Raw genomic sequence first — 22,403 nt, 5'->3', positions numbered from 1 at the left:
GGTAGTAGAGGTAGTAGAGGTAGTAGAGGTAGTAGAGGTAGTAGAGGTAGTAGAGGTAGTAGAGGTAGTAGAGGTAGTAGAGGTAGTAGAGGTAGCAGAATAATAATAGTATGTATAATAATAGAGCTATGTGCTTATGGTTGTAATATTTTCCATCTTTTGCTCCCCGCTTGGCATCATAAAACATGAAAATATTCTAGCTGCATCTATCCAGACGAGACTTGAACACTTTTCTGCCACTGCTCCAGGACCGATGTTTTATCGGCCGTATCAGGATGATCTCGCCCCAGTGTCTTTTCCAAACCAGCAACGCTGTCTGTCAATAGCGCCATGGCTTCGCTTGTTCTACTCAGCCCCTTTAAAGTGTCTGCAAAGGTGGCTGAATATTGGAACACAGTGTGATGGCCTTCGCCAAATACCTTTTTGGATAATTCCATTAATCTTTCCCCTAGAACTTCTGCCTCTTTCCATTGGCCTAGACTTTGATATACCCATTGACAGATCGTTCATGCTGCCTAAAACCTCGGGATGCTCTTCGCCTAGTTTCTTCTTCAGCGCCTCCAGGACTCGTATGCCTAATTCCTCTGCCTCCTTCCAGCGGCTTTGTGCTCGGTATACCATCACAAGGTTGCTTAAACTTATAAGCGTAATTAGATGGTCTTCTCCCAATACCCTTTTCTCTATTTCTATTAGCTGTGTTCCCAAACCTTCAGCTTTTTTTTTTGTAAGCCCATGTGGTGATATGTATATAGCATATTGTTTATAACAGAGAGCGTGTCTGGATGTTCTTCACCCAAGATTCTCTTCCGCATCTCCATTACCTGTTCACCTAGATTTTCTGCCTCTTTCCATCGGAATTGGTTTAGGTATATCGCAGATAGGCTAAGCATGCAAATAACCGTTGTTAGGTGTTCCGCTCCCAGTACGCTCTTACTTATCTCTAATACCCGAACTGCCAAGTCTTCTGCTTCTCTCCACCGACCTTGCTCTCGATATGTTTCTATAAGATTGATTAGATTAGCAAGCGTATCTGGATGCTCTTCACCCAGCTCTCTCCTCCATGCCTCTATTACTTGCACCTGTAAGTCTTCTGCCTCTTTCCATCGACCTTGTTTCTGGTATATTGTTGCCATAATGGACATAGAGCCCCATGCATATGGGTGCTCTCCCCCTTCCACCTTCTTGCGTATCTTTAGTATTTGCGTCTCTAACTTCTCTGCCTCTGTCAACCGACTTGGGCGTATGTATGTTTGTGCAAGGTCATCCATAAGAATCAGTGTTATCTCGTCGTCTTCTCGGAATTTCTTCTTATAGATGTGCAATAAATAAGTTAATTGTTGTTCTGCCTTCTTCCGTCTACCTTGTTGATGATATATTCTGCAAGGGAGCCCATTCTTTTGAGCGTCTCCGGATCTTCTTTCCCGAGTACCGCCTTTGATAACTTTAATATTTGCACTTGCAAGTCTTTTGCCGCTTGAAGTCGACCTAGGCGTCGATATGCCATTACAACACCGTCCATATACACGAGTGTACGTGGATGATTTTCTCCTGACGCTCTCTTTTGTATCTCTGCTGCCTGGACCTGTAGATCTCCACCTTTCTTCCACTGGCCTTTGAGCCAAAAGTATCTTGCCATTTTGAATAGAAGTAGTGTCGTAGGCCTATCTGTATCGTTATTCAATGCCATTTTGTTTTTTTCCAATACTGCATTTGCATGGGGAAGATATCTCAGGCATATTTCGCGGGTTTCAAAATCCCCATACGGATAGTTGACCGCCATCACTCTCATAGCGGAATTCACATACTTAGCCATATGGCCCTCACTAACAACCCATTTTTGGGTTACTAGCTGCACTAGTCGGTGCATGGTTAAGCTTTTATCCTCTCCTTCCGAAATGAAGCAGAAGGCTTTAAGTGTACCAAGTGCTTTTATAAGTACTGCTGATGCTGAAGCACCGCCGTTGGTTTGTTCTGGGTCTCTCCGCTGAAAATAATATTCCACAAAGGTCTTTGGAATTGCCTGGAAGTGAAAAAAACTTAAAAACGAAAGAATATCGCTTGCTAACATTTCCTTTCTCCTGATCTGTTCAAAAGAGACTATCCAGGTCGCAGTAACTGCATATGGGGTTTCTGAATCTCTCCCAACAGTCTCGAATGACTCGCTGAGCTGGCCAATAAACGCAGAGTCACTCTCGTCCAAAATTTGAATATACTCATCAATTGATATGCCATTTTCTTGAATAAACGAGGCTGCTTGTGCAAGGGCAAGTGACAGGTGCTCAAGCTTAGAGAATAAAGGGGATGCCTCCTCTCTAGAGATATCTTGATTCCTTACTATAACCTGTACAAGTTTGTATGCTTCGTCGTCAGACATCTTATTGATCTCAATAGGAGGAAATCCTTGGCATAGTCGAATACCTGCTTTCTTATCTCTGGTGGTAATAAGAACAGATCCGTGATTGCAGTCTGGTATATAAAGAGCGAGGTCATTGTTTGTCAGGGCTGTTGTTATCTGACCATCTCCGCCCGGAGTGCCTCTTTTCAGCTGATTACCGAAGAATAAATCCATATCGTCGGCATTATCGATTACCATGAGCCATTGCATCTTGGTCTGCAGCTTCAACCAGCTACTGACGAGCAGCAAAATATTGGCCTTTGGGTCATCGTGTCCAGGTATGTTGCATTTCATGGCGATTAAAGCATAAGATTGGCGGAAACGATCTGCATTGCTGGCATGGACCCAGAATACAGAGATATCTGGATATGTCTTTTGAAGCCAATATGCATAGGCGATTGCGATTTGTGTTTTGCTAGAATATATTAGAAGTTGTTAATTGCTGCTTAAAAAAAAGGGAGAGAATGAAAACCATACCCAACGCCACCAAGACCATAAAGCGCTATTCTGCGTGATTTAATAGACTCTTCCTGTTGATCTAAGTCAGATTGTCTTTTGATATTGCTCAAGGGCTCTGGCCGTGTAACAAAACTTGGATTTTGGCTGTATGGAACTAGGACTAGATATATTTACTATTAGTAGAAGCTAGTTTTCAGGTATTTACTGCATACATATTGATCGAGAGGTCTGCAAACGACCTCGTGATGAAAAAGCGCGTCTAGATAGACCCTTGAGTTTTTCTCGTATGTTATTATAATCGGAGTCATGGGGCCCAAATTTAACCATTTTAGAATGTGTGCGGTTGATAGCACAGATGTGTTCTGCCCCATCTTCCCAAGGGCGGCAGTGTGTAGCTGAAGATTTTGTAACAAGGACTGTAGCCGGGCCATTCATTTTCCAGTTACCAGCTTTGTCCTAGTTTACGTTAGCTTCATTAAACAAAATGATAGTATTATTATGGAAAGGCATACTAGCTGTGCCGTTGGCGATTCGAGCGTTTCGTAGAAGCAAAAGACTTCCGAATTACCCTTATCACCTAAAGCTCTGTGGAACTCCCGCTGTTGGACAGTAAGTATTTGTGAGTTATTTCGACCGAGAGACTCGAGTAGGAAACGGTTTGGACTGGAGTCTCCAGCCGTGTGTATAAGTGAGGTGATATCCATGCCATCATGTGGAGTTCCAAAGAAGACGACTCCATATATAGCACGAATAAGATTTTGATCATCTTCGTTTTCCGATTTGGATAGCGATATCAAGGCCTATCGCATACATTAATACACTCAAAAAGCAGAGCAGGCGTGCCAAAGTGTAGGTTTCACTTACCTGCTTGATAATTAACCCTCCAAGACTATGGCCGATAAGGATGATAGGCCGGATAATTGAAGCGTTCGCTGGCTTTTGTAGGCCGGCATTAAACTTGGTAGCAAGGTCTTCGATATTCTGCATACTCTTGCTCCCGGCAATGGTTGAATCATAGCCGTAAATCATGACCCGAGCTATCAGCTGATCGCTGGTCTCCAAAGTAAGATCAAATGGAAGAGAGTCACGTAGCCACATGTGGCTCCCTCCCCTTTCTTTAAAAGACCTAAAAGCATGCCCTCCAAGGCCGGATAGTGCAACGATGCTTCATACGTTAGCCAGGTAGAGCTCTATTGTGTGAGCCAATGTATGCCTACTTAATCTATTTTATGATCCTGCAGAGAGGGCGTATAACGCGCAGTCATGCCATGAAAATCCTTGTCAACAGTTATGTACTGTTTACGGTTATTAGACTCATTAAGTATTGGAGTAGACCAGCTGCGGCCATGTTGAATGGGCGCATTTCCAAAAGTAACCGTGGCCACCTGCGAGCCGCCATGGTCTCTAGAAGCGAGAGACTCGATAGCTGCATCCGTGAAGCCTCCTTGGGTGTTAAGAAAGAGTTGCAATTGTTGGTGGTCCCAATCGGCCGGAATACCAGTTACCCGAAATGTACTCTTTTCTTTTAGAGCTCCTCCTTTCTCGCTTTTAGATTTTACTGCCAATCGTCCTAATATCCAGCGGTAAACGAAAATAGTAAACAGAGTGATTATAGCCAAAAAACCAAGGTATCCACCCTGACCCATGATATAGTAGGTGACGCTAGCTCTGTGCTCTTGGTTCTAAGTGGCATACAGTTGGATGCTCCGAGTTATAAGTAGGTAGGCTAGAGATAATGTTTTGGTATGATTCGACACTTTGGCTTAACCGAGCTCGTTATCAAAATATCAATCTATTTCATCTACGAAGAGCACCCTGACTTCATGGAAAACAATGCGGGGATTGGGTGGGAAATAAATCCAAGGATTGTTCAACTTGGGCAGAATCACTAATCACTAACATGCAGCTAGACAGTCCACGGCACGCTGTGGAGAAACGATACAGAAGCCCACCGATTAATAATATTATTTTTATTTACATTATAATAATATATTACCCATTTCTAGTAAAACGTATAACGTCGGCTATCGCTTCTTTTGGTGTATCTATGGGTACGTGTGTAGAATTATAGGATATATTTCGGCCGAATTTATATCCGAGAGAACTCCGGAATATCAAATGCAAATACCGATCGTATCCTTGCACTAAAACCACTAAAACTACAATAGAGAATCAAAATTCAACGACAAGCTAGTCCTGCACTTAGTAACTATACAGTAGTGCTGCTTAATTTCTCTGGTTTATCTTTTATCTTTTATACTTTATCTTTTGTTTTAATTTACCTTTTGTTGTCTCACCCAGCGCTGTTTCTCCATCGGGACACTCACTATGCGCTCACCAGCCGCCACAGCTATGGCTCTTCGTGACGTAACTCGGCTCTGCGCGCGATGTCGCATCCAAGCTTCACAAGCCCTGCCTTTGGGCAGGATATCAACCCGCCCGGCGCATAGCGTCACAGCGTCTATTAGCAGCTTCAACAAGACATTACCGCAATTACATCGAAGCGCAGCATTCTTCTCTTCCGGCAGCTCTGCAGCTTCCGCTTCTGCGCCCGAGTCCGCCGCCAACACCTCCAACGACAGCACATCATCACAACCAAAAACTTCACAACCACCACCAACCCACTACGAAATCTTCCCCGAAACCCTCCCCCTCGGCCCCCCTCCCTCCGGCCACTTCCCCATCAACACCCGCGCTCTCCGCCGCGAATTCCTCCAGCTCCAGGCCCGCCACCACCCAGACATGCACCCGCAGGGCCCTCTCAAGGCCCGCGCCGAAGCCACCTCGGCCCTCATCAACGAGGCCTACAAGACGCTCGCCAACCCGCTCCTCCGCGCGCAGTACCTCCTCTCCCTGCGCGGCGTCGATGTCGCCACCGACGAGACTATGCAGGTCGACGACCCGAGCCTGCTCATGGTCGTGCTGGAGGCGCACGAGGAGATTTCGGATGCGACGGCCGAGGAGGACCTGCAGGAGCTGAGGGCTGTCAACGACAAGCGCATTAGGGAGAGCGAGGATGTGCTGGAGAAGGCGTTTCATGAGGATGATGTCATGGCGGCGAAGAAGGAGGCTGTGAGGCTGAGGTATTGGGTTAATATTAAGCAGAGCTTGGATAACTGGGAGGACGGCAAGCCGGTGGTGTTGCAGCATTGATGTTGATAAGGGGATCGTCGACCATTCTTCCAAAGACTGGGGAGCTGATTCGAGTGTGTATTATATGGTATGATATAATCTCGCCTGGACATGAAAAGAAATCTATGAGAAAGGGGCATTTAGACGGTAGTGATAGACATTTTGTAACAACATTTGGGAAAACACGTCACACACAAGGCGGTAATCGTTGCTTGAAAAGACACTAATATGTGTACTTGAATATGTAACATAGAGAGGCAATAAATCTACAAAACTGATTAAATTTACTTAGATATCTATTGGTTTATACAGGTATATATGTACACGAACAGCCATGCCTCCCCAGCCATGCCTCCCCAGCCCTGCCATCAAAATAGCCAACCTTCTGCCTCAAAAGTACCAATGCCGCTCGAACCAAAGTATACACATATATAAAAAGAGCAAAGCAGTCATTACCAATGGGTTGACTCGTGATATAGCATAGCATACCCTGTGTATCCTCCAATCCTATCTGTTACCCAACGCCAGCCATGCAATGTGATGCAAACTTGCAAATTTAAATAAAAAAAAAAAAAAACAATAGTAAAAGTTGGAAGAGCTTTTGCATCCGTTGCACTTATGCTCTCTCTGCATGTATTACCGCTGGTATGCTGGCAACTGCTCCCCATCATCATTATCCCGCCTTCTCTGTGCACTTGTGCTCCCCGCGGACGTTCCTGTGGCAGCTCTATAGTCTGAATAATCGTGCTCGTCTTCGTCCTCATCCAGCATGGGAGCTGTTGGTTCGGCATCCGCCGTGAGTTCGTCCTCTCTAGGGGCTCGGCTAGGATTACCGCTCTGATCCATATCCTCAGGAAACTCAGGCGGTGCGCTGGCTTCTTGCATAAGGCGCCTCCTCTCACGTTCTTGCTTATCTTCTCCAACTTGTACCGAGCTATTGGTAGCGGCTGTAAGCTCCTCTTCAGTTGGGGCGGACGGTGCTGTGTTATCTTCTTCCCCTGAGTTGCCAGCATAAGGTGGTCTTGGTGTGGCCTGGGCATCGTAAATGTCGTCTTCATCAGGTGCAGATGGGCTAGTAGCGGTGAGGTTGGACGGACCAGCAGGTGGCTGGCTAGGCAACAGTCGCTGCTCTGCTTGTCTTATACGATCCTTCTCTGACAAGTTTCTCTGATCAGGCAATTGAGGAGGGGGTGGGATATACGACGGTGCAAAATGGAGACTCGTTGTTTGTGGATAGCTTGGACGAGAAGGGTCATGAGGAGTATATGACGGACGCTGATGATCTGTCTGCGGAGGAAAGTATTCTTGTGGTGGTGGCCCAAGAGTATGATGAGGAGTACCACGGTCGATATCTTCATAGCGAGTTGGAGTTGGAAGAACAACGTCTACCTCATCATCGCTCTCTGGATTATCGAGCGTTTTGGATGATGAAGACACCTTGATGAGCTTTCGAGTCCCTAAAGAGTCCACTGTGCCGACGATGGACTCGAGCGCCACACAAACAATTCCTTTCTGCCTCCTGAGGGGCGACGTATCAATGATTTCGATCTGAGCCCCTCTCCTCTGCGAGAACATGTTTATACTTTGATCTGTGGTGCTATGGCTCACGGTAGCATATCTTGAAGTCTTGCGGGATGGGAAATGACCAGACAACTTCCCGCCCAGATCGACAAGGACCTCTATCTGGTATTTGAAGGAGATCATATCTCCCGGAACGCCCTTGATTGTCGGGAAAGAATCGTCGGGGATCTTGACCGGCACCGTGACAGATGCCGACATGGTTGCTGGATCGATGATGAGTGGTGCGGTAGTCTGGTCGAGGTCTTTACGAAACACGCTAACGGAGCCTGTCGACGTGAGTGAAATCCCACCCAGCCCCGTACGAGATTTGGGATATATGTCCTCCTTTTGTAGTCGACGAGCGTCTTCTTTGGACATCATGTTCTTGAACAGTTGCGATGGCGGAGAGGAATCGATCTTGCCTTGGCGGAAAAGGGTCACGATGACACCAGTCATGCTCTTAATCTGCTTGATATGCTGCACCGTGACCCGCACTGATACGGCATCGCCTGGGAGGCAGCCACCCTTGAGCAGTTGTATGCTGGCAGTGATGGTATTGTCGTTGACCGCTTGCTGCTGAGCCGACATGGCAGCGGCAGTGCCCACATGTGACAGCTGCGTGAAGTCGCTCCGACTCATTGTAGTGCCAATGCTGCGCCCACTCTCGCCGCTGACTTCACTCTGCACGTCGCTCGACGTGGCTGCTCCTCGGCGCTCACTTTGTTGGTCGGTGGAATCTTCTACCGGTTCCTGGGCATCAGGGTCTGATACTACATCAGCGCTCTCTGGTGCAGCAGCCACAGTGGTCTTATCCAGTGCCATTATCGACTTTTTTTTCTTCATTTTCCTATTTATAGGCTCAAGAAAGATGACTCTGGGTGCTGGCTGCGGTACGAGGCCAACATCTATCCTCTCTGCCAATATGACCTTTCGCTCACATGTCATTGTTGGCGACATGGAGACGGGACGTGTTAGAGTTGCGGTGATCATGTAGCATATAGTTCCGCGTTCAAACTAGATTTCGGCAAAGAGGAACGTATTAGCATTTGCCTGCAGTGACCAACATTGTTTATGCTTGGCAAGGTGCCACGCGCGTGCGCACAGGCGATCGGAAACTCACGTCAATGCTACTCGGGAGTCCCTTGTCAGGGAACACCAAATCGAAGCGGAATTCGAACCTGCCGGGATCAAGCCTCCCCTCGCCGCTCAAAACCTGTTCATCCTGGAAGAGGCTTGCAAAGCCATTGCCGTGATACTGTGGCCGTGAGGAGCTTCCTCCTTGCGGCAGCGCCGTAATGTCCCGTCCCTTTCTATTGCCGGCGGGATCCTTGAGCACGCGCACAAAGCCATGTAGGGTAACGACTAGGTGAGTATAGCGCACTGATTTGACGACGGAGATGGCGACGGCGCCGTGGACGTGGTCGCCGGCATTGTATTTGCGATGTGGCTCGTCGCAGCGGACGTGGAAATCAGCGACGCTGCGGTTGCGGCTTCGTAAGGGGAAAGGCAGATTGATCGAGGAGCCCAGTCGCGCCAGAAAGCCGGGGCGCGACAGGGATGTGGAGGAGGAAGTCGGAGCAGAAGTAGATATCGGAGCAGGCGCAGGCGTAGGAGTTGGAGGCGTAGATGTTGAGGCTGACGGTGAGGCTGATGTCGCTGTTCTCGTTCTTGCGATTGGTGTGGCGGGGATCGACGGCGTTGGTGATGATGAGGTGCTTGCTGTGGCAGGAGCGCCTGGAAGCGACGGCAGCGAAACGGACGCCGAGGCCGACGATGTTGACACGCCGCCTATGCGCCGAGACGGTGCTGGTGGCATGAGCGTGACAAAGGCGGACTCGGGCGCTGCTACGGCCGCAGAGACGGTTGTGGTTGTCGCGGTCTCTCTCCCTCTCTGCCTCTCTCTTTCTGTCGTGGGTGGCCGTAGTTCTGCGATCGTGGCTCGTGTGGCTTGTGGTCGTGGTCTCGTAGATTAATTGTACCTAGTCAGCGGTACCCCAGCTCCAAAAAATGATGGATCCCCTAGCAGCAATAGTAGCAGCAGTCGTAGTGCTAATCAATCAATAAATCAATGATTGGCGTTTTTTATAAACCAGCAAAAGCACATCCCATTAACACGAAGCAGGATGAGGTGAGAAGGAAATATGGAAATAAGATTAGGCCCGTGGGATTTATCACTTCTGCCTCTCTGTGTCGTTAGGAACCGAAAAAACCAATAGTTGTGATTAAACTGCACCAGCAGCCTTGCTCCAGCTCCAGCAAAACGGCAGACCGGCACGGCGGAGGAGGGGCCAGAGTGGAAAGAGGGAAGGTTCGGGTGTGCGCCTCAGTCGTCGTCGTTATTAGCACCAAACGCATTCCAGCGATGACGACGACGGGCAGATTAGCATGAGGTGGGATGATATTAGCAGCGGCATCGATTGAGAAGGGAAAAGAGAAGAAGCGAGGAAAAGGAGAGAAACAAGAGACGCCGAGCGAGTAAAAATAGAAAGATCTAAATCTAGGTAATCTCCAAATGCAAATCCGAATACAGACTCAGGCAAGACAGATCGAGCCAGCACCTGCCTACTGCTAGTACCAATGGAGAGCACAGGAGCAAAGCCGCACCCATCCTGCCTCTTTCGGCTGCCCAGTCTCCAAGCAAATCTCCCGCCTGCATGTGCTACTGCTCTGCATGCACGCACGAAATACAAATACATACTATGTCCAAGTCTCAGCACTAATAGGAACGGGTGCATCCGCATTGAACCCCAATAGCAAGCCCAACTGGAATCAAAATAGATGCATTGAATGCTCTCTCGGCCCTATTGCAGCGAGACCCGTCCTAGAAACAACTGCTGGAGAATAGACACCCCGAGGAAAATAGAGGCCCCCTACGATTCCCCCTAGCCCCTGCTCTGTCTATCGTAAGCTTGGCGACGTAAGCCAGTCAAATCCCACTAAGATTCACCAACCCTGGCCCGCCCACCCTCAGGCACACCCGCCACAAACCCATAGCGCCCATCCTCTTTCTTGGAGGTTGTCGTCTTCCTGTCCCAGGGGGGCTTTCGATCGTGTGATTTCGCTGCTTCTTGTTCCCTTCAGAAGCCTGGGCCCGTATCCATAGACAAGGATTCCCCCTTCCCACCCCGTAGCTCGGGTCTCGCGGAAGGGCTTTTCTGGATACCGGCACGTCGGGGAGATAAAGCCAAGCAAAAAGCTTGGTCATGACTCTGTCCGCTGCCCAGAATGCTTGAATCCCATCATTTGCTTGGTGTTCCCCAACTGCTACTGGGTAGTATCAAATGATTGCCCGGTCCGGTCAATCCGATCATTTATTGCATGAAATTTGCGGGGACTGTGCAGCACATGCTTGTACTAGTGGTGTCGTTGGTTCGCTATAATTTTACTCGATAGTGGTCTGGTACCACAAGTCAGAGCTGCTGTACACATCATAAGCCGTCAAATACACACTTACTGATATCCTTCATGTTCGTATACTTTTACTTACAAGAGAGCGGCTAGACATCATATCCCGCTTGGTAATCCTTGTATTACTCCGCAATAGATGAACAACACGGATACGCGTGAGTGCTTGATAGACCCCAACAGTACTTGCACGCCGTTGGTCCACCAATGAAGCGGCGGTGATAGTACGGAATTACGAGAGGCTATTCGTATTATGATACTTCGTATAACAGGCAACTACGGATGCTGATTATGCATGTCTTACCTCGGTTTGAATTCTAGTCTAAGTCAGTATTCATCATACACTCATTGCGTCCAAGTACTCTCCGTATACTAATAATAACTTGAAGTCTCATCGTAAGGTAGTAACGCATTGAAGACATCACACAATATGAAGTACACACGTATTAGACGCATTTAGACAATTAGGTCTTGGTAGTTTTGTTATTTGGTTTCATATTCACCATCTCTATGTACTAGCTAATGTGTGCTCAAAACGTCCTTGTCTGACATGCTATGCTCGCCTTTTTATGCAATATACAAACACTTCTTCGTTACGCTCAGTGTTCAACCAAATAATCAGAGCCAGTTCTCAACGCCAATGAATGCTGCCAATCGCGGCAGCCCGAAGAAAGAAAAACCCGTATGCGCCAAAACAATGCTAATCAAACATAATACACTTTCATACAACATGCTCTCCTTTTGTTTTTAATCCAACGCCTCGCCTGACAAAATAGTTCGCAAAATATCGGCACCGACGCCATCGGCGATCGACTCCATCTCCTTATCGCCAACACAGCTGGCAATCCGTTTTTCATCACCGCTGGCGGCTGCCACTTTTCGACCTCGCTTGCTAGGTGTCTGCGGCATGATAAAGCTGCCAGTCTTTCCTTCTACTGCATTAACAAGACCCAGCGTCTCAAGACTGCCCACAACCTCTCGGAACTCGGAGCTCGACAACGGGTGAAGCACAGAGTCGCGCAAACACAGCTTGCAGTACTTATCAAAGAGTAACTTGATAGTAGGCGCCATGGTTTGTGATTTGCTCGGAGTTAGAGGCGTGCTAGCCCCCTTAGCCATCGTTCGAATGTGATTCTCGTAGGCCACCAAGGAACACAAGGCAGCCTTCTGCTGAAGATTGAGGGCCTTGAGGCGCTGAGCTGTTCCATTGCTGAAAGCAGCGGCTGTCACTTTGTTCAAATGTCCAATCGATGCTCGTGGAGCCGTCTCCGCTGTCAAAGCTTTCAGTGAGGCTGTGGTAATCTGAAAGACGCTGCGAGTAGATCCGCCAGTCGAGTTGCCATTGATGTTCTCTCCAAGGGGTTTCTTGGTAGGCGTCAATTGCAAGAATTTCTGTCGAGCTTCCTCCTCGTGCTTTGACCGGGTCTCTGCTTCTACCAGGTCCAGGGCTCGACGGCAGATCTCAAATGCTCTGCGCAGATCTCCGGTCTGGCTTGAAACTTTGCGGGAACAGAGCTCAATAGCAGCAGGATGAATGAAGGGAACAAAGCCCTCTTTTCCTTCGGGCATCAATGACTTTAGCCGGGTAATGATAATGTTTTTAACCTGGGCTGCAGTGTATGGCAAGAAGGGGAGCAGCTCTGGCTTAAGATTCTTCGACTTGAGACGAGGTAAAAAGCGGTCGGTAAGATCCAAAGCGTTGGCAATTCCCAGCAACAACAGCTTTGAAGACTTTGCTAATGACCACTCAAATAAACGATAAAGACTTTCCAGATCCAGTGTGAGAATGTGGTCAATTTCATCCAAGGTGACGAGATATGTGGCAGATGATTTAGCCTTGGAAAAGAACATTTTCTGTAGAGATGAGATGGCTTCGGCTTCTGATAGATCGCTGCCATCTTCGCCAAGGGCAGCCAGTAGTGTGTGATATAAATCTTTCGATGACTTGATGCTCATGCAGTTGACATATGCGCTGCGAACTCCTTCCTGCTCAGAATAGGTCTTGGCTATGTTGGTGATCATGGCACTCTTTCCAGTGCCCGGCGGACCACTGATATACATGCATCCTCCAGGAGATGATGTCGAAACGCGATCCAGGAAAGTCGTTAGCTGCTCTCGCTCTGCTTCCCTGCCAACCAGCTGGCCAGGCTCTGCTCCTCTGGCAAACAACTGTCGAGCCTGGTGATAGACGGTCTGGATTGTGGTAGGTGTAAGAGGTGACTGGGGAGTTAGTCGTTTAAAGAGTTTGCCGGCGGACATGACCGCGTGCCGCGGCGTACTAGGATAAGAGCCGAGTACATCTCGATGCCGAGGAGCAGAGGGCGTGACCGGATTGGATTTCAATGAGGTTTGTGACTGGCTCCGCTTGAATTTCCGTGGCGATGGCTCCTTCAACACTTCCTCGCCTTCGCTGTCGTGGTCACTGTCGTTATCATTTTCATCGATGGCAAAGTCGGGGTCCTGGTTCTCATCGTTGAATGAGACGGACGCCAGGCGGCATCGACGAAGTCTTTTGCTGGGAGAGCTTGGTATGACTGAAAAGAGACGCCGTTTAATATCTGCCGAGGCACGTATATGTGGAGGAGCCACAGTAGGACTTACCATCTTCGACGATACTGCGCGTCCGCTTTCCCAACCCAGAAGGACGAGCCATTGCAACTGGTGATGAAAACCCTGGAGGCAAGGAGCTCTTTCCAGACAAGTCGAGAAAATGAACGGCAGCAGCGATTACAGGGTGAGAAGAGTCACCGGTGCCTTCCGAGTTGATGCAAATGTGGAAAGAGGGAAACGTAGATGCAGTTGCAGGTTAGGAAGAAAATTGGAGGTGCGGAGGGTATTATGAGGAAAGCTCAGCTGTGGCCGTGGAGCTACAGGAAAAAGGGCGTTTTTGGCGTTGAACCAGGGGTGTTTCTGCGTACCCGCTAAATACGCGCTAAAGTGCCTGCCGAAGGCCAGCGGGTCGCGTTTTTGTCGCGCGATGGACCGCGTTCAGCGGCGGCTAGACGCGAGAAATCAATTAGGCGGTACGTACCGCCCTAGAAGTGGGAGATCAGCCTACTAAGAGGTGTCTTACATGGCACAGCGAAATGCAAAAGCAATTGGCTGGCTAGACTATCGATTGGTTTTTTGCCGGTAGTCTTTCTCTTACTGATTACTACGGAGTACCTATGCATCGAATATTAAATTCAGTCCATTGGCGGTTAAAAGCACATTATTCTGCAAAATTAGCCTTCATGTTTCTTGACTTATACTGGCCATGGCTCTCTACTCTACCGCATCAGCTGCTTACGGTTCTCTCAAATCGACACACGAATGCATTCACGCAATCCCGGTGACATGTCGTGACGAGCTCAGGCCAAAGTTTTTTGAGCTTGCTGATATTTACGAACAATACTATGAAGCCAACAAAGCACTTCAAGAGCTGAGAAAACATGAACGTGCTGGGACTTTCCCAATTGAGATCGAAATGCTACGTGAACCACAATTTCAGTTTTCAAAACAGTTCTTGAAATCTGAGAAAGAAACCTCGGCATCATATTTTAATAATATCAAACAGCTACTTGAAGAGGTCAAAATAAAAGCCTTGGCCGCTGTAATCAGAGCTAAAGATGAAGAAGTCATTTTTCTAGAACGACTCCTCCGCCCAGAAGAGTATACTCCACCTCTGTTGCTTGAAATTGAGAATATATATGAAAAAGACCAGCAGCTCCAGCGTGGGTGGAAAGAAGCATGCAACGATCAGAGTGAATTATCTATCAGGGTGCAAAAACAGCTGGATGATGATTATGAACTGGCACGTAAAGAGGTGCCAATATTAGCGACGAGAGTCATTGAGATCCTTCAGTCTCGAGATGTGGCAAAACTTCAAGAGGCATTAGCCAAAATTGATATCAGTAAGCAAGACAAGTCTTCTGCTAGCGAAGCAGCAAGTTCACTTAGGCTGCTCAATGAGTCTATTGATAAGAGTATTGTGAAAATGGTCAAAGTTGCATTGGCAAAAGGTATGGTTGAGGACGACATAAGTCGTAACTACCTATGCTAACCAAAAGTTCAGGTCTAGCCAAACAACCGCCCAAAAATAAACGGGCAAATAGGCCTAAAAGAGACAAGATGAAAACCGACAAGCAACAAAAAGCTAATTCTCAGGCTGCAAACAGACACAAAAAGAAAAAGGCTAAGAGGCAGAAGTAGCCAGGGACGGTTCATATATAAGTTCTGTGAAGCCAGGCTTAGTCCCACCTAAGCTAAAGGCAAGGCTACGTAACGCGACCAAATAAAGTAGAGCAAGGCTTCTTTAATTGCAAGGTAAAATCCTATTTGAGAATCCACTTCACGTGATATATTTCCATTAATGCCATTGTCGTCTGCTTTAAGAATTAGAAAGAATATAAATACCATCTCGTCCTTTTGGCCCTGGCAGCACTAAAGCTGTAAAAATCCAGCTACCTGGGCTACTGGGCTAGCTTGTAGCCCACCCGTATTGATGTTGCATTCCCCTCCAGATCTCCCGCCCAAACCAATCGGCTCATTGCGTCATGGATCCTCAAGGGCCATCAAACCAATTAACACCAAAGTGCAACTTTATCGCCTCCCTTCAAGTCTCAACCATCTCCCTCTCCCTAATCATCCAACCTCTCTCTATAACTCCTCTAAATTTATTCACAGCCATACTGCCAAGATGACGACTTACATCCCAGCCATCACAATTCCTACGAATGTGTTTCTTAATCCCGCCTCCTCCATCCTCCTTCCCATCGCATTGGGCACTTCCGTTGGCTTTGGAACCCGACGTAAGAGCAACTGTGGTCATGTAATGCTCAAAAAGACTAACCATGAGTATCTGAATTGATATAGCTTCTAAAGCGCAAAAGAAATATCTCGAATTGAGGCAGCCTCCTTTACACCCTCCGCCATGGGTCTTCGGCCCAGTATGGACCGTTCTCTACGGGTACATCTCCCTTTGGCAATTTCATGATATCCCCATGTCTTGGATTCTCCTCATAATTTTTTTTTTATTGTCATAATCGATAAACTGACCGATCCACCTTCAAGTCTCATGGGATACGCCGCCTACCGTGCTACATTTACTGGCCTCTCACCCTTCTCTTCCCCACAGACCATCCAGACAACAAAGCATAGCATGACAATCTACACCATCCAGCTCGGTCTCAACCTTGCCTGGATGCCGCTCTTCTTTGTCGCCAAGCGCCCAATCGAAGCTACCGCCGACATTGTCGTCTTGCTGGGTCTCAATGGATATTTAGCTTCTCTATGGGGATCTATCGATCAGGTTGCCGGCTGGTGCCAAGCTCCATACATCGCATGGTTGAGCTTTGCGACGTATCTGAGCGCTGGCGCTGGATACCTCAATGACTGGAACTTGGCGGATAAGGAGACTACCAGAGATGAGAAGCAGTAGTAAAACAAACAGGCTTATCAACATATGATCAGAATGTCACGCTACAGCATTGAATAAAATCGTGCTGAATGACTTGAGTCGTATAAATCAGGATAATTGAATTATCTATTGCGAGATCAACATCATCCCATAAATATCTATCACTACTCCATATCCTTTTATAACCCAGAATCCCCCCTTTGTTGTACACCAACACCTAATCTTCGAAAATAAAACTTTGCAAAAAAGCGCTCTTGGAATGCCTCTTAAACATGCAACCCGACTATACGTAATGTTTTGGCCATATAAATAAATGCCCGAGAAATGGTAAAATATTAAAAAGAAATGAATAAAATGTTTGTCGCTGAAAAGGTATATCCACCACAAACAAACTTATTGCATGGGAAGATGTCGTTTCAGCCCGTCATAAACCATAAAGATAAAGGCAGAGCTGGGGGCTGCTCTAGCGCAGGTAATGCCACATCCACGGTACAACCCTCGAAGTCCGTGGTGCCTCCAAATGGCCATGCCCTCGCTGAAGAAGTTCCGACGTTGGCCAGTGCCCACAGGTGACGTCTGCATGCGAGATTTGATAGTGTCGGCGGGAAAGAATAAGAAATTGTATGTGACACCTCCAGATGCGCCGGCAATAGCTTGCTGCCATAGAGCGAGAGGCTTCGAAAGAATCGCCTCCTTCTCCTTTTCAGAGGTGGCAGAACGAACCTTCAGCCTATAGAATGCTTTTGTGGTCGTCTCTTTGGCTCCGAACCAAGCAGAACAACCACCAGCCTCTCTGATGAGTGTGCCAAGCTGGCCGTGCCAAAAACCCCTGATTCCTTCATGGCGGTATACCTCCCGAATTACAGCTACAGGTCGTAGAGGGGCTGCGGGTGCTCCCTCTGACAGCACTGGGGCTTGGATCCTGCATTTGACAAGCTCAATTGGTGTCAGGACAAAGGAGGTAAAGACTCCAGATATAGCACCAGTCAACCACAGCGAGGGCAGTGACAGCTCCTTGTCGCGAGAAGCTATATGAGCTCGGTAAAGAAGCTCTCGTCCCACGTTCTCGAATAGAAAGAGACTGCTGGTTTCTGCGGCCGCTCCGAACAGAGGGGTGCTGATTCCCCTATATAACCCGCGGAGGCCATCGGATTTTATAGACTGTCGGAAACAGTCCAAAGGGCCGGTGTATCTCAGCGGTAAATGATCGGGCTGGCTCTGCAGTCGAACCTTGACGGTGTCGAAGGGGTATTCGATGTACTTTCCGGCAATACCTGCGACCTATTCCCCAGTCCTGTTAGATTTCTCTTCATACCTTTAAATCTTTTGTGTCTTTGGTGTACTTACTGATCCATAGATGAGGTCTTCAGCAGCTTCCATAGTGGCAGATCGAACTTTTTCTTGAATCACCATTTTGGGCTGGACTGCTACCGAAGTAGGCACATCGAGGGTAGCCTGCGCCATTCTGGGGATAACTCGGCGTCAAGAGAAGACGTAAAACAAAAGTTTTCTTTCTCCCCTCAGCGCACGTCTTTCAATCCTAGCTTTGCCCCCTCTCCTCCGGGAGCGGGGGTTGAAAGCAGGTTTGAAAGTATACGGCGAGCAGGCAGAGGCTGGTGGTGCAGCAGAGGACTGCGAAAGCGCGGGAGCTTTGACGGCGAGGAGAGTGAGATCCAGAGACAGCGGCGCGGAAACAAGGATATTAAAAAGCTTTAACTTTAGGGCGACCAGACTTTTGAGTGTGGGGTGAAAAGATAGGACGTCGAGCTCTCAATAAACGGGACCTGCAAGACGAATCCACACCGGCTTCGCCCTATGCTATGCAATGTTGCGCAAAAGAAGTGACACCAAGAGGGGAGGCGGAGTTCGTCGCAGTCTAGAGCAGTCGCGGGATTTTATGTAGTAATGAGACCAGGTTGAAGAGAAAAAGGAGAGAGACAAGGACCCAGCCCTACATTGCGATGATGTGGCCCGGCTGCATGGAGAAAACAACGTCTTGGGTTTAACTCCTCGATCGAAATTGCTGATTCTACCTGGCCTTGGTCTGACTCCCAAGGTGTGACTGTAAATTTCAATCTTATCGTGGCTTATCGATAGGATGCGAGCGAGTGGCGATTGGGTCCAATGCGCTGCTCTGATTCGTGTGCCTGCCGAGATCGGTTACAAGTATTTCAGGACCCCCCGGCACTTGCATGTGCCTTGTCCTGTTGCGTCAGTCTGGAGTACATGCGCCATACAACAGAATTCTATACATTATTACTGAGATTTGCTCGTAAATCTCCCGGTAGTTGTTGATCTACTGAGAGTATTTTATTCATGACAAACGGTATATAGCGTTAGAAAAGCAAAAGACGGCACAAATACAGCCACAAAGACTGTCAATTCATTCATTACCAGAGCTATACTATCTACCATCATATCATTACCTGAGGAGCAACATTGTATTGCTTGAATGATGGAAATACGCTCACCTTGTATCTTTATAGTACCAGAGTCAGCTTATTGGCACGGCTCCTTGCTTGCTTAAGGTGTGATGCTTGCACACCTCTAGATCCATGCTCTACTGCACATTATCGCCTCGGCAATTTACAACGAGCCAGAAAAACCGCTCAACTGCATGATGCAGGGAGGCCGCCCAGGCACTACGGCTGGGCTTATACCTCATATATTACAATAGTATTATAAAGACTTCTTTAGAAGCTCTTTCCACGGTGGCTTGTATTATTAGGTTGGTTGTAAGAAGCACCATATCTAGCGCCTACGCCTACGTCGCTGTTTCCAGGAAAGGCGCTGTCTCTAGGAAGGGCGCTGTCTCTGTGAAAGGGCGCTGTCTCCAACAAGGGCGTTGAATCCAGGAAGGGCGCTGTCATTATCATAGGTACTTACCCAGTACTACTTGCATTATGACCTGGGTACGCTTTTGCTGGAACTCTTCTGGGTCTGAAGCTTTAGCCTATCCACGTGCTCCATGATTGAGTTTTCATCCCAGCTACATTCCTCTTTTAGCCTCTTCCCATTAGAGAAAATCACCAATAATGCCAATATTGTCAATAATGCCAATAATGCCGTTTGCGGACACACTTATACAACATCACGTCACTTACGGGATATTGGCAATTATTGTTACAAAATCTCTTGTTTTAACTTACAGTGCGGCCAAGTAGATCCTGTCGTGTACAGTGCTGATGAAGTCTGAATTTAAATCCCAGTGTGACCGAATTTGATCTTGCAGCCACGAGCTCATCCTGGCCTTGCCAAGCGGGTCGCTCTGCCCCGCCAGATTACGACACTCAATTGCATCTAATTTCTTATCAGATGATCTGATAATTTTTCTCAGTCAAACGTGAAGCAATACCCACCCAGCATGTCGTATCACTATCCACACTGGTACTAATAATACGCCTATACTGACATGCTGTGCGAAGTTTTGGAGCTACTTTTTTCCGTTGAGGCTAGAGACTTACTTGGCAATCCATTTGTTTCGTAATAAGTGAAGTTGTTGATGGCGATCTCTCTCTAGCTGGAATTTGATCAAGGCCCATGTCTCTCTTAGTGAGTGCTCTAGTTGATAGAGGTAACTATATACGTATCCCTTAGTAATGAACAAATTGACCTCTCCAAGCATTGAAAACCGCCGGAGTTATATCTAGTCCCATTATTACATCGACCTGCCATTAAGGTATCAATCGGCCATACGAGCGATTTGTACTATCCAACCTCGCGGAGATCCGGTAAACCCGATGCTACAAATACACCACTTTATCGTAATACTCATACCATTACAATCTCACCGCCAGAATGGTGGTACATCTCTCTTCGGATAATCGTATACCCCCTCACTGTTTCTTCTTATTGTCCTTCTTCGCCACTTCCTTCTCGTCATCCCAATCCCTCTTCTCGGCATACCACTGCCCCGCCTGCAGCACAAGAATACCCACCAACACGAGTGCAAGAATAGTGTTGCTTGCCGCAAGCACCTTCAAGCTGTCCTCTCTTCCCAGGACAACCTCGCCGTCGAATCGACCCTCGGCAGCCTTGAACTCCTCTGAGTGCCAGAAGCCGGAGCTGACAGTGCGCAGGCCCTTGACAATGTTGGAGATGTAGACTGCCACGCCGATGATGTATAGGATCAGCGAAGCACCGTCGAAGAGGAAGTTGGCCTCGCTGGGGCGGAAGAGCTTGATGAAGAGGCCGAGGAAGCCCACGCTCATGATGATATTGAGGAGGCGGCCGATGAGCGGGGGCGATTGGTGAATGAATTTAAGGTGCGTTTCGAGCTGATCATAGTAGTCAAGGGCGACGGGCTCCTTGGTCCAAAGGAGGGGGAAGTCGTACGGAAACGACGCGAAGAGGATGCCCAAGAAGAAGCATGTCGCTGGAAACCCAATTAGCACAACACATTCATGTCGTCATAGCCACCAAGATCGCAGCTCGATCTATATGGGACGAGGCATAAGCGAAAGAATGGTAGGGCGACTTACGGCCAATGATTAGAAAAGTCGCAAATGACGATGATCCGCGGTAGTCCTTGGACTTTGTGGTCTTGGACCAATCAATGTAGGAGCTCATGATGTTGGCCGACGGTGCAAATAGCACTGATGCGCACTTAAATATATAGACGAAGAAAGATGAGGATGAAGCGAAACGTCGTTCTTAGGAGTCAAGCAGCTGCACTCAAGTTCCGGCGCAACTGGAGCATATGCGTGGAAGAGCAAAGGCAAAAAGGAAAGAGAAAAGAAGCTGTCGTGTCCCGCTATTTGGCTTTACTCGCTGTGCGTGGGGGAGCTGAGTGTGGGGAGAAGGTTACTTGTAGCTCCATTCGTTAGGCTTTTTGGAGATGTGCCTAGGAATAAAAGTGTGCGAGCTCAGCTGCACTAACAGTGCAACTGCAGTGGTACATGCCACTGCAGCGACCCTGAAAATTCAAGATCTTGGCGCTGAGCTGATGGTTGCATCGTACCAGATAGCGGCGTTATCGCTGTACATAAGCTTGCATTTCAGCTGCATCCTATCTGCACTCTCTCCCTACTTGCAAACTTAGTTTCTCTTTCTCTCTCCTCTTTCTTCTTTTGTTTTAGTATTTTCAGCCTGCTTTGCCTATTGTCCTGCTTGCGTATCTGCTTTTTCTTTAGTTCTTGTAGCCTCGTCGATTTGCCAGCCATCTATCTCATTGCTGCCTTCACGCATCTCCTCAACGTCTACTTGGAATCGCAGCCTGAATTCCACCAGCGCGTGATATCTCTCATTCGAATACTTATATACTCTACCTTGGGAAGAAATCAATCAATTGTTGAAACATACCATTCCAAATCGCCTACCATGAATCTTTACTTGTCACTGCTATTGCAGTACCTACTCTTTGTCCCATTCGTCCACGGCGCCAATGCTACAGTCTCCGTCTACAACGATTCCGATAAATACAAATACTACGGGTGCTACAATGAGACAACCCAGGTCGCTGGCTCGGCCGATACGCGTGCTCTGGGCGGCGGAATTGATGAGAGCTTGCCGGGCCAGATGACGGTGCCGATATGTCTTGCCTTTTGCAGTAATGGCACGGAGTACCGATATGCTGGACTGGAGTGGTCGAGGTAATGGTTCAGCCATTGGGCATATTGGGTCTCATTTCTAATACAGGGACTGATGTTTAAAATGTGTAGAGAATGCTGGTGCGCCCAGACGCTGTCCGGTATCGCGGAGAAGCTCGATGATACGGCCTGCAATTACCCCTGCGAGGGCAACAAGTCTACTGCTTGCGGTGGCTCTTTGAAGCTCACAGTTTATCGTGTTTCTTCGGCAAGCGGACTATCTGCTCCAGGTCTGCTTGCTTTTGTCTCCACCGGATTGGTGATGATGTTGATGATGCTATGATAATGTGATATGGATTATGATTATGATCATATTTGCTTTAAATCCCGCTTCATGGATTTAAATAGGCTTTCTTCTGGGGGGGGGGGGGGGGGGGGGGGGGGGGGGGGGGGGGGGGGGGGGGGGGGGGGGGGGGGGGGGGCGGGGGGGTGGGGGGGGGGGTGGGGGTTGGGGGGGGGGGGGCTT

General features: G+C 48.1%; 9 protein-coding genes across 9 annotated transcripts; 4 read left to right on the top strand and 5 right to left on the bottom strand.

The window, feature by feature from the left end:
• Positions 1-206: 206 nt before the first annotated feature.
• Positions 207-4,500, bottom strand: GGI43DRAFT_426058 (uncharacterized protein; the record flags this gene model as incomplete). The annotated part of the gene is made up of 9 exons (XM_083208586.1): positions 207-457; positions 492-713; positions 794-1,307; positions 1,361-2,810; positions 2,873-3,014; positions 3,067-3,310; positions 3,367-3,654; positions 3,719-4,019; positions 4,151-4,500. 9 exons carry the CDS (start codon positions 4,498-4,500, stop codon positions 207-209), a joined length of 3,762 nt encoding a protein of 1,253 aa, XP_083055975.1.
• Positions 4,501-4,873: 373 nt separating this feature from the next.
• Positions 4,874-6,273, top strand: GGI43DRAFT_417471 (J-type chaperone JAC1). The gene has a single exon (XM_083207422.1). The coding sequence runs from the start codon at positions 5,183-5,185 to the stop codon at positions 6,005-6,007; it is 825 nt and encodes a 274-aa protein (XP_083055974.1). The 5' UTR covers positions 4,874-5,182; the 3' UTR covers positions 6,008-6,273.
• A 7-nt stretch (positions 6,274-6,280) lies between these two features.
• Positions 6,281-9,623, bottom strand: GGI43DRAFT_264347 (uncharacterized protein). The gene is made up of 2 exons (XM_083201017.1): positions 8,667-9,623; positions 6,281-8,560 (listed from the first exon to the last, which is right to left on the bottom strand). The coding sequence occupies exons 1-2, from the start codon at positions 9,360-9,362 to the stop codon at positions 6,623-6,625; spliced, it is 2,634 nt and encodes an 877-aa protein (XP_083055973.1). The 5' UTR covers positions 9,363-9,623; the 3' UTR covers positions 6,281-6,622.
• Positions 9,624-11,350: 1,727 nt separating this feature from the next.
• Positions 11,351-13,823, bottom strand: GGI43DRAFT_417469 (AAA family ATPase CDC6). Its single transcript, XM_083207421.1, has 2 exons — positions 13,553-13,823; positions 11,351-13,485 (listed from the first exon to the last, which is right to left on the bottom strand). The coding sequence occupies exons 1-2, from the start codon at positions 13,602-13,604 to the stop codon at positions 11,699-11,701; spliced, it is 1,839 nt and encodes a 612-aa protein (XP_083055972.1). The 5' UTR covers positions 13,605-13,823; the 3' UTR covers positions 11,351-11,698.
• Positions 13,824-13,944: 121 nt separating this feature from the next.
• GGI43DRAFT_417467 (uncharacterized protein) lies at positions 13,945-15,357 on the top strand. The gene is made up of 2 exons (XM_083207420.1): positions 13,945-14,952; positions 15,006-15,357. Exons 1-2 carry the CDS (start codon positions 14,208-14,210, stop codon positions 15,140-15,142), a joined length of 882 nt encoding a protein of 293 aa, XP_083055971.1. The 5' UTR covers positions 13,945-14,207; the 3' UTR covers positions 15,143-15,357.
• Positions 15,358-15,629: 272 nt separating this feature from the next.
• On the top strand, positions 15,630-16,370 carry GGI43DRAFT_388287 (TspO/MBR-related protein; the record flags this gene model as incomplete). Its single annotated transcript, XM_083204046.1, has 3 exons — positions 15,630-15,741; positions 15,806-15,899; positions 16,004-16,370. 3 exons carry the CDS (start codon positions 15,630-15,632, stop codon positions 16,368-16,370), a joined length of 573 nt encoding a protein of 190 aa, XP_083055970.1.
• Positions 16,371-16,556: 186 nt separating this feature from the next.
• GGI43DRAFT_264322 (mitochondrial carrier domain-containing protein) lies at positions 16,557-17,990 on the bottom strand. Its single transcript, XM_083201016.1, has 2 exons — positions 17,697-17,990; positions 16,557-17,630 (listed from the first exon to the last, which is right to left on the bottom strand). Exons 1-2 carry the CDS (start codon positions 17,811-17,813, stop codon positions 16,743-16,745), a joined length of 1,005 nt encoding a protein of 334 aa, XP_083055969.1. The 5' UTR covers positions 17,814-17,990; the 3' UTR covers positions 16,557-16,742.
• A 2,089-nt stretch (positions 17,991-20,079) lies between these two features.
• On the bottom strand, positions 20,080-21,052 carry GGI43DRAFT_264284 (Shr3 amino acid permease chaperone). The gene is made up of 2 exons (XM_083201015.1): positions 20,831-21,052; positions 20,080-20,724 (listed from the first exon to the last, which is right to left on the bottom strand). The coding sequence occupies exons 1-2, from the start codon at positions 20,916-20,918 to the stop codon at positions 20,186-20,188; spliced, it is 627 nt and encodes a 208-aa protein (XP_083055968.1). The 5' UTR covers positions 20,919-21,052; the 3' UTR covers positions 20,080-20,185.
• A 326-nt stretch (positions 21,053-21,378) lies between these two features.
• GGI43DRAFT_417459 (WSC domain-containing protein) lies at positions 21,379-22,294 on the top strand. The gene is made up of 2 exons (XM_083207419.1): positions 21,379-21,940; positions 22,010-22,294. The coding sequence occupies exons 1-2, from the start codon at positions 21,669-21,671 to the stop codon at positions 22,218-22,220; spliced, it is 483 nt and encodes a 160-aa protein (XP_083055967.1). The 5' UTR covers positions 21,379-21,668; the 3' UTR covers positions 22,221-22,294.
• The last annotated feature ends 109 nt before the right edge of the window (positions 22,295-22,403 follow it).

This window comes from Trichoderma evansii, assembly GCF_050947405.1.
Source record: "Trichoderma evansii strain SZMC 28006 chromosome Unknown GGI43scaffold_30, whole genome shotgun sequence".
NCBI lineage: Eukaryota > Fungi > Ascomycota > Sordariomycetes > Hypocreales > Hypocreaceae > Trichoderma > Trichoderma evansii.
The sequence above is the reverse complement of the archived record's forward strand: the minus strand, read 5'-3'. Positions and strand labels throughout refer to the sequence as shown.

Excerpts from the sequence above, each read along its gene's own strand:
- GGI43DRAFT_417471 (XM_083207422.1), top strand. The coding sequence starts at position 5,183 with ATGCGCTCACCAGCCGCCACAGCTATGGCTCTTCGTGACGTAACTCGG.
- GGI43DRAFT_264347 (XM_083201017.1), bottom strand. The coding sequence starts at position 9,362 with ATGCCACCAGCACCGTCTCGGCGCATAGGCGGCGTGTCAACATCGTCG. Across the intron at positions 8,561-8,666 it reads GACTCCCGAGTAGCATTGAC|TTTGAACGCGGAACTATATG; the intron begins GTGAGTTTCCGA and ends GCCGAAATCTAG.
- GGI43DRAFT_417467 (XM_083207420.1), top strand. The coding sequence starts at position 14,208 with ATGGCTCTCTACTCTACCGCATCAGCTGCTTACGGTTCTCTCAAATCG. Across the intron at positions 14,953-15,005 it reads CAAAGTTGCATTGGCAAAAG|GTCTAGCCAAACAACCGCCC; the intron begins GTATGGTTGAGG and ends CCAAAAGTTCAG.
- GGI43DRAFT_417459 (XM_083207419.1), top strand. The coding sequence starts at position 21,669 with ATGAATCTTTACTTGTCACTGCTATTGCAGTACCTACTCTTTGTCCCA. Across the intron at positions 21,941-22,009 it reads GCTGGACTGGAGTGGTCGAG|AGAATGCTGGTGCGCCCAGA; the intron begins GTAATGGTTCAG and ends TAAAATGTGTAG.
- GGI43DRAFT_264322 (XM_083201016.1), bottom strand. The coding sequence starts at position 17,813 with ATGGCGCAGGCTACCCTCGATGTGCCTACTTCGGTAGCAGTCCAGCCC. Across the intron at positions 17,631-17,696 it reads AAGACCTCATCTATGGATCA|GTCGCAGGTATTGCCGGAAA; the intron begins GTAAGTACACCA and ends ACTGGGGAATAG.
- GGI43DRAFT_264284 (XM_083201015.1), bottom strand. The coding sequence starts at position 20,918 with ATGAGCTCCTACATTGATTGGTCCAAGACCACAAAGTCCAAGGACTAC. Across the intron at positions 20,725-20,830 it reads GACTTTTCTAATCATTGGCC|CGACATGCTTCTTCTTGGGC; the intron begins GTAAGTCGCCCT and ends TTGGGTTTCCAG.
- GGI43DRAFT_417469 (XM_083207421.1), bottom strand. The coding sequence starts at position 13,604 with ATGGCTCGTCCTTCTGGGTTGGGAAAGCGGACGCGCAGTATCGTCGAA. Across the intron at positions 13,486-13,552 it reads GCGCAGTATCGTCGAAGATG|TCATACCAAGCTCTCCCAGC; the intron begins GTAAGTCCTACT and ends GTCTCTTTTCAG.